The following is a 13,804-nucleotide window of genomic DNA, read 5'->3' as shown; positions in this document are numbered from 1 at the left end:
ACCCCCTGGAGTGTTACCGGAGTTTTTGGAGTGCTCAAATAAACGGGCCTTTTTCCCGAACGCTACTCCGGTCTCCTGCTCGAGAGGGATTCATTACAATATCGTAACATGGTTTAGATTTCTAAATAAACATTCACCTCGTCGCTAGATAGACCTACTCCTGAAAAACTCGTGTCTTGCCCAAGCTTTTTGTCCCTACGAGGCCACCGTCATTTACCCGACGGAAGGGGTGAGCGAGTGAGCCCTGCAATCTAGAATTTGACCCCTGATGTCACTGTTTTGAACCCATTTTACACACTGGCCCTTTAAGATGCTCGGGCAGACTGTTCCTCAGCCTTGGGTCGGTTGTCAACTGTCATACACTGTTATCTGTACTGCCCAAAGGTAGAGGTGATAAACAGCAGATTATATAAAACACTATAAGACTGATGGCCCTAGATCACCCCTGTTCTTACCTTAGCATCTGTAAAAATGTTACCTGTCAGCTTTTGTTATTCCATTTTAAAGTCAAGTCTCACAGGTTTCTTGTTTAGTCTGAGGATGAGCAAAAGCAGTAGCCCATACAGCTTTATTCCACCAGCACTCCATATTGTGTTGTTTTCGTTGACATGTTCCCATGCTGTCATTCCATACTCAGTAAGTAATGTATTGTAATTATGTGCCATAAAAAATCTAAACTAAAAGTTGACTCTCTGCCAAAGCTGATATGGAGGGAAAATAACTTTAGATAAGGGTTCATCTTTACCAGAGCTGCTAGACAGACACACAAAATCATCATAACCGAGAAAATAACATGGACAGCTTGTGTTTGTATTTGAGAGCAAAGCTTGTGTGCAGGTGTCCATGTCACGTCTTTTTTTTCCCATTCTGTATTTTCTACTTCAGGATGTCCACAAATTTCAAATTATCAACAGACGGAACATTTGGAAACACTGTAATGTTGCTACAGATTTCAGTGAGGTTATGTCTCATGAAATGCATGCTTATTTGCTCTTGTTTGTCTTTTGCACAGACCCATTCCTGTCGCTCCCCAGACAGCCCCTCCTCCCAGGATGGTTAGGATGTGCCAAGCGACCCAGACGACCATCATTGCTCCCAATCCCATGCTGCAGGGGGCCCTGCTGATGCAGCAGATGCAGGGTACAGTTTTTATCAAGCATAAAGTGCAGTAAAAAAATTTCACATAAAGTTCCCCTCCACCCCTAAAATGTCTGACCTTGACTACACTGATTTGTATCTGTGCAGTTTGTCACTGGAGAGGCGTTTTCACATTCCTCTATCGAAGGCGGTGACGTCTGTGCACTTCCCAAAAATCTGAGATTCAAGTCTGTGCCAGGAAAGCTAGATGAGTTATGTCACTAATACAAAAGCCCATCACCTTCTAAAATGGGAAACACATTTCGACAGCGGAAAAGACTTCAACACAATCCCCTCAAAGAAATCTGAAACTATTAGCATTGCAGTTAGCATTTGTCTAGTGAAAGTTTTGACAGCAAACATGGTAGTGTGTGCAGTGTTTGGATGTAAACTGGATCCTGGAGCTTTCTTCCACTATCTACCAAAAACCTTATCATGGCAGATACTATTGTCTAACGCTGTGTCAGCAACAGCTAGTTAGCCTGCAAGCTAACAAACAACATAAACAAATAAAGGTGCTAACTGCACTTATCATTCTAATACATCTGCTTGTCACAGATTTTAGTGCACAACAGACTCCTCATCTGAGTCTGGGTCTGACTGAGGCTCAAATGTATATGGCAGAATCTCTCCAATGTTTCCCCCAACACTAACACCAGCCACCTTGCTGCACACTGCTCTTTCACTGGTCCACCCAGTACAAGCAGTGCTGTAGATAGGGAAAGAGAAACCTACCACAAGCTGTGGTGGTGGGCAGGGTGGAGGGCAGATCCAGGATTTCTCAATGAGGGAGCTCTCCAGGATTTTTTTGTTAACCATTGTGTGGGAAAACTAGTAAAGAAAAGTTTAAGTATACATCAAATGTGTCTGGAGAGGGACTTTTAACATTTAAATAATGAACTTAAAAGACGTTAAAATTTTTCTGTTTGCTTATTTTTTTGTGTCTCTTTTCATGCTTTGCTTTCATCCAGGTAACATGCGGAACTTTGGGATGGGTGGACAGCAGTTCCGTCAATTCTTCGGGTCCAGGTCGTCTCTGCTCGGACCGGTTCCCATGGGCATGGCTATCAAGTCCCCCATGATGGGTTTCCCAGCTGCTCGTCCATTCCACCCTCACGCTCGCTACTACAACAACAACAACACCCCCACCACAGCCTCTTCCTCATCCTCTTCCTCCTCCATCAGTACCGCAGTAATTACCACCGCACCATTACAATGATTATAATCACAGCATAGGGTTTCAGTCCAGCTACACAAGGGTTGCACGATTGACAAATGTAACAAGGTTTAAAGATAGTCAGCAATGGAAATGTCCTCACTGTGATGGAAGGTAATTTGATAAATTAAAGAACAAGTGTAGCAAGCATGAAATCACCTGACAGAGAATGAATCTGGATCAATTTTTATAGTCAGTCATTTTAAGATATAATATAAATGCCAAACATGAAAAAGGTCTAGCTAATCAAATCGGAATATGTGCTGGTTTCCCTTGTCTTTTATGATTGTATACTAAATGTCTCTGGTTTTTGGACAATTGATTGGACAAGTTGAAATTTAAATACAAATGTTTAGATTTTTTTTTTCTTTGACATTTTTTTTGATAAAACATTTCATCAAGAAGATAATAGGCAGATTAATCATGAACAAAAACAGTCATTAGTTGCAGCTCTAATTGATAAGAGGATAAAAAATTAATTTAAGAAGGAGCTCAACATTAATTAAGTTTGACAAAGTTTAACTTTCACACATCCAAACAAGTGTACTTTAAGGTGCACAGTCAAAATCAGTTATATTCAGCTCTAGAAAAATCTTTGTGATGTGTGCTTTTCAATGTCTCTAAGCTGCTCCTTTATCTCATACTTGGATGTATATTTGTAATCCTGCGCAGGATACTGCAGTTCGCCAGCCAGACAGGAAGAGAGACAGCGAGCAGATGGCATCAGGGAGCACAGACGACCAACCAGCAGCTAGCAGTACCAATGAAGCCACTGACAAGACTGAAACAGGTAAAGAGAGTGTGTGTTGAATGTCCTATGTGACTTTCAAGCTGTGTAGAAATGTAATTTGAAGTTCTTGGAGAAAATCAGTCGCGCACATTTGTTTGATAATGTTTTTCACCTTGGTTTCCAACTTTGGTTTTCTCTTTTCCACCCACAGATAGTGCCGGGGGAGGAGTGGATGAACCCACACAGCCCTCCGAGGAACCACTTGATGAACCTGCAATGAAGAAGCAGAGGACAGAGGGGTAGGGTGACATTTTATTGCCGTGAATATAGTTGTGCCAGAACTTCTTGACATTCTCATTGTTAAATGTCAAACTAGGGAATGCAAAGTTTAACATAAAAGAAGCATCCTGGCTTAGTTATTAAAACTCGTGGACGCAAAGAAGGCTTGAAGAAGTGCCCTCACCTTGGTTACTTATTGTCAACATTTGTTCTTTTTGCCTGCTCTGACTCTTGTTATTATGTTTTTCCTCTTAGGCCAGAAGAGTCCAAAGAACAGAGTGTTGTTGAGACTGTCACCATTGCAGAGACAGATGGGGACATTCTGTCCTCAGAGTGTTACAGCAACGCAGAGGACAGTCAGCCTGACGGTAAAACCCCTTAGGAAACTAGAATAGATTGTGCACTAATTTCATCTAAGGATGCTTTCACACCTGACCTGTTCAATTAAAACCAACTCAGGTCTGGTTCTAGTCTGGTTCGTTTGGGCTGGTGTGAAAGCTGTCAGTTGAATCCTGGTGTAGACCAAACAACCAAACGTTTGTGGTGTGAAAGCAAACTAACCAACCACAAGATTTTATTAAAGCAAAAACGTGATTTTAGCATTTCAAAAGCTAAACTACGAATAAATCATCTGTTTATCGTGAAATCTGTCCACGATCCTATAACTGATCTGTATAAGGCCATGATTAGAAACTACGCCAATTATTTGGTAGTCATGGTGACGCATACGCTCGTCAGCGCGGTCATTTTCCCTGATTAAAACGCTGTTAAAACTGCTTTGCTTGTTACAGACTCTCTCTGCTTTGTTAGCTCATTAAATCCATTAAAAAGTGTGTGTCAGCGATCTCGCAGTAATAAGCCCCAAAGTGTTATTGTACAAGACGCCTCCTTCTTGTCTCTACCCGTTAATTATTCATTATGTGCAGTCAGTTTGCAGTCTAATAATCCTAATAATGCTTTGAACAGGAACCAGACCAAACTAAAGTGCAACAATATTATTATTTTTTTGTTCTTGGTTCGAACCAAATGACCGAACTACAGGTGTGAAAGCTCCCTAAAGGTCAGTTGAGATTAATATGATTTTTTTTTTTTTTTCTTCCCCAGACTGCATCCCTCTGGAGGAAGGAGGCTTTACGGTGGGATCAGATGTCGCTGAAGGGCTGGAGGAGAGCAGAGTTGCTGAGGTGAGAGAAGCTTTCATTTGGGATGGTCAGAGACAAAATAATGCAAACATTAAGTAGTAGATAATTTTCAAGTAACTCAATCCCTATTGCAGATACAACTAGAGAGGTAGGTCAGGCTGAGTACTATTTATCAGTATTCATCGATCTCCCGTGAACAGTGGATCTGTTTCATATATCAGTTCAATAAAGGCATGACACTGAGTTAGTTCTGGTTTGCCACCTCTCTGTAGGTACACGCCTGTTTGTCAGCCCCGTCCCCATCAAGGATAACTGCAGATGACCAGCAGGGTGATTTACTCTCAGAGGAGATGCCACAGGGCAAAGATGCCCCTTTGGCTTCACCAGACAACCAGGAGGAAGAAGAAGAGGGTGTAGCAGAGGGCGCCAACAAGTTCTACTGCTACCTCTGCAGCATTACCTGCCACAACCAGCAAGTAGGTTGAAGCAGGGTGAACTTAACATGCAAGCGGCTGAAATAGTTACAGCAAATTTATGATGATTTTGAACTACTGTGTTTTTAATTTCCTTCTGTTTTTTTCCAGAACTTCAAGAGTCATATGAACAGTGTTTCCCACCAGCAGAGGATGATGGAGATCCAACACATGAGCAACGCTTGCCTGGTCACCCTGCTGCCACGAGTGCACGAGTCTCTAATGGAGGCAAACAAAGACGGGTGAGTTTAAAGCACCCAGTTTAAAGCAGTTTTAAAAAGAGAAAATGGTCTTGAATTATGTTCGTCTGTGTTCTCTGCAGAGAGAAGAAAGCAGACGTGAAGCACTGGTGTGCCACCTGTCAAATCCACTACACCAGTAGCATCATGGACCACCGTCGCACCGAGGAGCACAAAGTAAAGCTGCTCTCTTTATAGATAAGCATATTTATTCGATTTAAAAGCTGAGTTCAAGAAGTTCTACATATTTAGAAAATGGTTGAAACTACTTTTCTGGCTGTTTTACATAATCAGTAATGATCTCCATCTCCTTCCAGCTCGCCAGCAGAACAGCCATCTCCTCCTGCACGGTCTGCAAGAAACACTTCAGGACCTCACAGATTTTTGTAGAGCACTTACAGTCCCAGGAGCACAGACAGAAACTGGAGAAGGTATCTGGGTTTATAATGATTTAAAACCATTTCAGTAGCAAGCAAGTATTTTCCCATAAATGAAGATGAAATGAAATATTCATGCTGTACTTGCTGCTGTTTGCTAGCTCCAGGAAAATGAGGGCTGTGAGGCCTTAGGCAAGCTAACTGCCATGGACGCGGATGGCTTTTCGTTGGAAGAGGTGGAGGGCGGCGAGGTGGAGGAGGTAGAGGAAAGACAGAGGAATGAGCAGGTGATTTGCATATGATTTGACCATGAAAGCATTTGCATTTAAATGGCCTCTAGGCTTCACATTCCCGAGGTTTAACTAAGGTCAACATCAGTGTGACGTAAGAGCTGAAATAATATTATCAGTGCTTCATAGTTGACGCATTTGTTGTACTTAAGTTAACTATCTCTGGTGACCTGGCACAGGATGACTGGCCCTTCCCTAAGGAAGTGACTCTAAAGGACATGGCCAGTGATGAGCAGTATGACCCTGACACAGTCTACGGTGAGTGACGACAAATTCCTGATTGGCGCATAGTTCACTTCCTTGTCTTCCTGCACATTCTTGTTGTTTGGATTTACTGATAACATCCAACCTTACAGTGTAACATCACATCTGTGTGTCACGTATTCTTGAATTTCCTCTACTACAGGGTCCAGTTTTTTTGTTCCAGTAGCAGGTTTTATCTGCAGACTCTGCAACAAGTTTTACCACTTTGAATCTTCTGCCCTTCACACCCACTGCAAATCACTGAAGCACTTTGAGAACCTCAAGGTTGGTTTTTGATGACTTCACTCACTTTGTTCCCACTACTAAAAAGGGCATAGCTGGTATAACTGATTATTTTTGGCCCAATGAAGTTATCGTGCTACTTGTTTTTAAGGGTGCTCACCTAACACCACTGAGCTAGCTTACGATGCAGCTGATAACTCCAACACCCGAAAACCCACATCAGAACAATCTAGACTGATCAATAGCACTATAGATAAGAGGATTACAGTAATTTGTATTTGTATTTTGGGGGTGAACTGTCCCTTTAAACTACAGCAACCAGTGCTTGGTTATTTTGGGAGCAGCTTAGAGCTTAACGGTACAGCTTTCTTGTGGGATGAATACAATTTTATTTAAGGAAATTAGAATAAAAGCTTAATGTGCACAACAGTAAATTATACTTTGAATTATATATATTTATAATGTAAATTTTGTCAGCTATTTATTTTTTTTTGTTTAGTCTTTGTCCTGTGTCAAACGTCCTTGTTAGTTTTTATCATATTAAGTCAACCTGAGCTTTTTTTTTTTTTTATACAAGTCAGGTTTTAGTTGACGAAAAGTCTGGGCATTTTATTTTTATCTGAGTCAAAGAAAATGCTAATTATTTTAGTTTTAGTCAGTGAGAACTGTCTACATTTTAAATCGTAAGGTTATAATCAACGTTTCAGTCAGCCCACTCAAGCCACATAAGATTATATCTCGTCGTTATCAGATGAAAAACAGGTTGAGTCACTGCTCGCCCTGTTACAGTTCTTCGTCGGCATCCACCTGCACATAACCGACACTTGCAACACGGACCAACACGCAGGCAAACACACACACTCCAGTGCATGACCTACACTTGTGTTTACTGACACCCACTCTTTCTCCCACATACACACACACGCACACACACACCTACATACATATTCACTGACCAGTCTATAATATTTCATTAGCATTTTATCGATGCACACAGAAAGTGTCTCATGTTTCACATCATCTGATCAGCCTTAATAGAGACCACCAATTAAAATGAAGTGTGAATATTGTCTTGTGATGATCGGAGGCTGATCAACCAGAGCACCCTCAGTGGGCTGGTGTACGTTAATCTGCATGCAGTTATCCTTGATGAATTTCCAAAGTTTTTTGTAGTATTGTAGCATTTTGTTTCTGCTTTCTCTTCTCAGAGGTACAGAGAGCTGCTGAGTCAAAAGAGTGGAGCTGTTGAATCTTCCAGAGAGTCTCCTCTAGCTGCAGGCAGCCCCAGGCCCGTAACCGAAACCCCGACAGACTGTTTGGATGAAAATTCCCTCCCCGATGAAACAGTAGTGACGGACATAAACTCCACACAGCCTCTCATTACACTCACCCGACTGAACACGCAGACAAATGAACAGCAACAGAAGGAGCAAGCAGAGCCTGACCCAACCTCACGGGACTCCATCAGCGCCTCAGCAACCAGCAAGGAGGAAGAGACCACATCCCAGGTACCCGTGGTTCAGGAGAGTCCAGCCGAGCTACCTGCTGTTAACACAGAGGAGCCAGACTCAGAGCCAGCAGCTGCTGCTGTTGTTGCGGATGCTAATGAAGAAGAAGAAGAGGAGGAGGAGGAAGCTCCCGCTGTCACAGGGAAAAGAAACGGCGCAGGGAAGGCAAAAACCACATCTAAACGCAGGTCGGGAAGGGCCACAAACAGACGCTGAGGCAAAGCCAAGATGTGGAGTGAGTGGAAACTTGGCACAACCTTAGGTCAGGGTGTGTCAGTGTGTGAAGAGGTGCTTTCATGAAACCGAGACCAAGAAGTGAGTGAACAGCCCTGCCTCTCTCTGTGTCGGAAAGTCGGAATTAAGCACACACCAACAAATAGGAAGAAAAATGGTAAATCACAGCGGAACATGACTTATTATGTGCTGCTCTCCCAGGGTGGGAAATTAACTCCTCACAGTATCAAATACAGGTTGAATCAGTGATGGGTGAGTATCTTAATATTGGCTCCCAGTCAGAACATGATGTTTCAGAGTCGTCTAATCTCCAGCCTCACCTATGTGACACACTGTATATGCGTTTAGCTCAGAACAAACCCTTTTACAATATTTACAGATCGGTAACAACTGAATTTATGCTGCTGAAAAATAAGTTTTTAAGTAAAGAGAAGCTCAGTCACCTGAACACATGGATACACGTGTTGTGTCCTAATTCCAAAAGCAAACTAAAATCTAAGCAGATTCATTGGATGTGTCAAAGTATCCTTAAAAAAGTCACTTGCACAGTTCTGCCACAGAGCAAAAAGGAAATGTAGGAGCTGCAAAACAAAATAAAAACCGGCAAAACAGCTTTGTGAATGCCCCAGGTAACAACTACTGGATGAAAAGTCATGCAATTTGGCACCGACATTCATTTCCCAATCATGATGAATTAGAATAACTTTGACTTTCCATGTAGCGCCGTCATCAGGTCAGAATTTCAGTTTGGTTTAAGACCAAATAGCTGCAAGACCAATGACGTTCCTGGAGTCAGTGTATAGAGCTAATACACAGTTGTTAGCATGCTAGCATGCTAAACTAGGATGGTGAATTTGGTAAACATACCAGCTTAACATCAGCATATTAGCATTGTCACTGTGATTATGTTGACATGAGGATTTATCTTAAGGCACAGTGCTACGTACGACCTCACGGAGGCGTTACCATGGCTGTAGCCTTGTTTGTTTACGAACAACAAAAACAGTTTACTACAACCATTATACTGTGTGTAAGTGGAGCGGGATAGGGACACACTGATGTAAAATTATAGAAGCTAAGTGCAAATTTAATATATAAAGTGTTTTTGAGGTGTAGTATGATGAGGAGAATACTTTTCTTTTTTTAAGTTACCCCGTCTACAAAATTCTTTTTTTTTTCTTTACTTTCTAATATAATTGAAATAATTGTAAATGAACAGTGTCCAGGCTTTTTAAATGAGGCTAAAGGAGGAGGCTGGTAGATTTTCTGTCCACTGGCTCATGATCTGACTCACCAAATTTTATTTCCCACCCTGCGGTGTCCTCAGTGATCAGAAAGTTGATGGGCGCCAATTGTCAGCTTCTGCTAATTCTCTAGCCAGCTAGATGAACGATTGTTAACTTAATATAACCTACACGTGGATACATTTTTCAACATTGCTAACCATGTAGCACATGCTTTTAGCGAGCTGAATTGTAGAATGTAACCAATTTAAGTGATTGAGCAGGTGACAACTTTTGTTTCAAGAAAGTGTTAAAATGGTACTTTGGCTTAAGTGTTGAGAAATGCTGAACCTTGAATCTGATCATCGTTTCGTTCGGGGCATTTTGTTATTTCCGCCAAGGAGGGTGTGTTTTCGTTTCGGTTTGTTGGTTTGTCAGCGGGATTACTGAAAAACTACAGGCCTGATTTCCCTGAAACTTGGTGGAAGGGTGCGGCACAGGCCAAGGAAGAACCCATTAAGTTTTGGAGCGGATCCAAATTGTGGTTATTTGGCCCTTCTATTTATCCTTTTTCTTATTTTTTTGTTATGTTTGGGGTGAAGAAGTTGTCAGCAGCTACAGCCTTGTCACTGAAAGAGTGCCAGCAGATGGGAAGTTTTTTTTGTATAATGAAGAGTTTAAAATGTCTTAAGATTCAACAGTCTTTAGGAGCTGAACGTAGTGTTGAACGCCTATCAACAAAATGTCTAAAAACCATTTCACATCTGCAAAGTCGTATGGGAAAGGACGCTGTGTGTTCTTGCAATGTTAAAGGAGCTCTGAAGTGAGTCGGCACAAAAGGCTGCACTGTGTCTGCATTCTGCTCATTTTGAAATTTGAAAGCGTGTCAGTCGAGGCAGGTTTACGCTGCTTGAAGCTTGAAAGACTTTCATGCTGGGTGTCTAAGATTGCACCCACAAGTCAGTCTTATAGCTCAGAATTCATAAAGATAAAAGCATTTGCATAGAATTGATCATGTTGGCACAATAGATTTTAAACAATCATATTTTGTGTCACATTCCCATTTACATCTGTCATGTGTGCTTACATAAAAAACTATCTTTAATTTTCATGGACTTGCAATGCTTTTAGTGATCGTGCTTTTCTCATTAAGATGTTTTATTTGCTATACACTGGACAGATGGACACAGCTGAGTTAACGCAAGAAGGACAAACCATGAAGTGTCTGTATGTATTTAATGTAGCAAATTGTCCTCGCAGACTTTAAACTCTGATTTTAAGCAGCAGTAACATACAGTCAGTTATCCCAGTTACAGATTATACAGATGTACAATTTTGGATCCAGCATTTCAGCAGTCACAAGGCTTCATGACTAGTGTGCTGCTCTGGAAACATTTCATCCTCCATTGTAGAGAAGGATATTTTAAACCACCGAAAGTGGTTGGCTGACACATGTAGCAACTCTCGTAGTCATGGTGGCGACTGTCGCATGATCAGTGCCGCATCACGTTCTGTCAGAAGGAACCAGATATGAGACTGTGAGAACAGGAAGGAGCAGGAGAGAGGAGAAGGACATGAAAGGATAAATCTCAAACAAAGCTGTATGTTTCTTATTGTATTTTTATTCAGCTACTGACTCAATTGAGATGAACAAACCGGTGATGTTTTCTAACTGCTGGAAGTTTCATGTATTTTTGGATTTTGTTTTCTGTTTGGGGTGGGCGGGGGTCATTTTAATTTATATTAAAATGTCTGACAATTCCCACACTTTGTCGACTTCATTTTGACTTTTAATTTAGGACAGCACTTAATATACAAACACTCGTAAGACTGCTATCTTAACCTAAACACATTAATGACAATTAAGAGGACAGCAGATTGACATATTCATAGTCATGCTGCAAATTAAAAAATTGTAATACAGTGGTAGACATATGGAATGTTGCATACTTATTTTCTGTGTGAAACAAAGAAGAACACAGACTGCACAGCTGTTACAAAGCTGACTGTCAACACCGAATGGATCAACACACAACACAGAAGTTCGATTTTAGGCTGGTTACTGTAGTTTTTAAGTTATTTTTGTCATCAGCTTTTCGTGTGATCCTGATTTTTAGAATATGTTCTCATGATGTCCCACTTGGACTTTAACAAAACAAAGGGATACAGCTTTTTAAACATCAACTCGAGACTTAAATCTCACCGTAACACCCCAGGTAACTTCTATAAGAAGCTGCTAAAGGTCTATAAATTCCAAACATCGGCACACTACACTTCAACAAAAGGAGAAAACCTAGATGTAGATCAGTGATGGAAGAGGAGCAAAATATCACTGTTTTACACACATATGCTTGATGGTGGAGGTAAATTCACAGCATTGGATAGACATGGACTATGCAGGTCGAGGGTCATCAGTCCAACAAACAGAGGTCAGAGGTTGAGTCAGCTTTCATAAATATTTCCATCTCCGTATTTTGCTGAGCTCAATCCCCACCATCCTTGCTCTGGTCTTCTTTGCTGGTTGAGGAGTTGTCCCCGTCTGCAGGACATTGCCCCTCCTCATTTTGGGAGCCGAGCAGCTGGGCCCTGAACTCCATCCGGGCTTGCCTGTTCGACTCCATTAGTTCGTGCAGTTTGCCATTGAGTGAATCATTACGTTCCTCCAGGTCATCAAGATAGGTGTTGATCTGATCCAGCATGGAGTTGATGGCTTCATACTCTGTGGAGACACAGCAGAGAAATGACGCTTCTCTATCAGCAGAAGCAAAGAACTACTGCAAGAACCAGACAGGAGACACTCATTGTGCAACGTTTCAATGTAACAGAGGTCTTTGTCAGGCATTTTGAAAAGGATTTTAGTTGTCTTATTTCAATTGTCTTTATTTGTTTCCTGAAGTGTTTACCAGCCAATCAAAGTGCTGCACAAAGAAGACAAAGACTGATTGATTTTATATAGTTTTTTTGTAAGACCAGATCGTAAAAAGAGCAGATTTGTTTTGTTAAAATGTTTTAAAACTCAAAAATTTTATAAAGGATTTCAAAATGCCTGAGGAAGATCTCTGTTGGATCAAAACATTGCACAATTAAAACTAGTGGGAGCTTTAAATACTGTGTGCAGATCTCTTTTGGATCCAGCACATGTAAAGGTTTTTTGGATGTGCGTGTCCTCCACCCAGCTTGTGCAAAGCAAAGAACAACTGCAGAGGAAAAAAAGGTTTCTAGTCTTTAATTAACATGAAAGCTACAGTTTAGCTTGTAAAATGGTGACTACTTTCCATCTTTATATCCCAAACACCCCGTTTGTCTGGACAGGATTAATGCTACCAAAATTACCCCCTTTTGTGGGTTTCCTAGAACCATGAGTAACTGTAAAAATTTATTGTGTCTGTGACAGGAGTGGAGGGCACCTTAAATCAGAGCTACACATGTACAGTATGTTGGACAAATATTCAGCATTTCCCCTCCCATATCAGCCCATCCCAGAAAGACATTTATCTAAAAATAAGAGCTGATTAAACCTGAGTGTTGGAAAATTACTGTATATGTGTATTAAAAAAGAATAGTTTAGAAAACTTACACAACATTAATCTGACAGCTGTGTAAAACATGGGAAATCTCAGGAAATTAACAAGAAATAATGAATAATACTGTCTAATATATCAGAGCATTTCCAAACACTTCTGTGGTAGTGAACAGATCAACTTAATTTGATGACTTGAACAAGGATTTTGAGCTAAAAATGACAGAGTAATGATGTTTAACTGCAGATAAATCTTTCATATAACTGCTGTCAATCTGAGGCCATGACAGTACATGTCCTGATATTACTGAGTCAGTTATAAGTGCAATATTAAAATAAAATACATACGTTTGACCCAGCTAAGCTAATATCAAGTCACTGTCACCTGACTGGTGTTTCTGTGGAATTCCCCATTCACTGCAATAACCTTAGCATCGCTTACAATGAATGAACACATTAGCGCATTACCTTCCTCCTCGAATTCATCTTCGTCGTTGATAATGCCGTCCTCAATTGAGATGTTGGGATCCCCGTTTGGTCCAGACATTATTTAAATATTCACGTCAATGACTTTATTACAAAGAGAAATACGTAAACTAGCTAGGCTTACTTTTGTTGCAGTTCAGCTAGCTAGGTTGCCAGCTAATTAGCATTAGCAAAGTCGTAGTAGTAGTTTTCTGTCAAATGTCTATTTTCACTTTATTTGTAGTAAAATGAATCCTCAAATATCGGCGAGGCTGGTTTAAGTTAGCTTGACATCTGTCGTCTTTGACGGGACGTCAGATATTTGTTTACTGAAGCGATGAATTATGGGAAAATATGGGCGGGGTGTTTGCGTCCTCATCAAAGATCGTTTATGAGACGATGACTCACTCTGTACAGATAACCTGATGGGTAGTTGAACGAAATATATTTAATATTTCTTTTTCTTTTCTTTTTTTTAATGTAAC

The 13,804-nt window shown here is 40.9% G+C and overlaps 2 protein-coding genes across 3 annotated transcripts in view; one reads left to right on the top strand and one right to left on the bottom strand.

Moving 5' to 3' along the window:
- ciz1a (cdkn1a interacting zinc finger protein 1a) overlaps positions 1-11,100 on the top strand; it is a 13,196-nt gene extending 2,096 nt beyond the window's left edge. For both annotated transcript variants that reach the window (XM_050052890.1, XM_050052891.1), the window contains exons 3-16: positions 1,013-1,140; positions 2,109-2,329; positions 3,026-3,143; positions 3,295-3,382; positions 3,618-3,730; positions 4,467-4,546; positions 4,777-4,980; positions 5,089-5,219; positions 5,300-5,393; positions 5,534-5,647; positions 5,755-5,880; positions 6,063-6,141; positions 6,290-6,411; positions 7,578-11,100. In XM_050052890.1, the coding sequence (XP_049908847.1) occupies positions 1,013-1,140; positions 2,109-2,329; positions 3,026-3,143; positions 3,295-3,382; positions 3,618-3,730; positions 4,467-4,546; positions 4,777-4,980; positions 5,089-5,219; positions 5,300-5,393; positions 5,534-5,647; positions 5,755-5,880; positions 6,063-6,141; positions 6,290-6,411; positions 7,578-8,093 (2,134 nt within the window). In that variant the 3' untranslated portion in view covers positions 8,094-11,100. The remainder of the gene's footprint in view (positions 1-1,012; positions 1,141-2,108; positions 2,330-3,025; positions 3,144-3,294; positions 3,383-3,617; positions 3,731-4,466; positions 4,547-4,776; positions 4,981-5,088; positions 5,220-5,299; positions 5,394-5,533; positions 5,648-5,754; positions 5,881-6,062; positions 6,142-6,289; positions 6,412-7,577) is intronic.
- Positions 10,554-13,658, bottom strand: bbln (bublin coiled coil protein). Its single transcript, XM_050052892.1, has 2 exons — positions 13,323-13,658; positions 10,554-12,053 (listed from the first exon to the last, which is right to left on the bottom strand). Exons 1-2 carry the CDS (start codon positions 13,399-13,401, stop codon positions 11,818-11,820), a joined length of 315 nt encoding a protein of 104 aa, XP_049908849.1. The 5' UTR covers positions 13,402-13,658; the 3' UTR covers positions 10,554-11,817.
- Between the last annotated feature and the right edge of the window lie 146 nt (positions 13,659-13,804).

This window comes from Epinephelus moara, chromosome 9, assembly GCF_006386435.1.
Source record: "Epinephelus moara isolate mb chromosome 9, YSFRI_EMoa_1.0, whole genome shotgun sequence".
NCBI classification, from domain to species: Eukaryota; Metazoa; Chordata; class Actinopteri; order Perciformes; family Serranidae; genus Epinephelus; species Epinephelus moara.
Note: the sequence above shows the minus strand (reverse complement) of the source record. Positions and strands in the feature narration are given on the sequence as shown.

Excerpts from the sequence above, each read along its gene's own strand:
- bbln (XM_050052892.1), bottom strand. The coding sequence starts at position 13,401 with ATGTCTGGACCAAACGGGGATCCCAACATCTCAATTGAGGACGGCATT. Across the intron at positions 12,054-13,322 it reads AGATGAATTCGAGGAGGAAG|AGTATGAAGCCATCAACTCC; the intron begins GTAATGCGCTAA and ends GTGTCTCCACAG.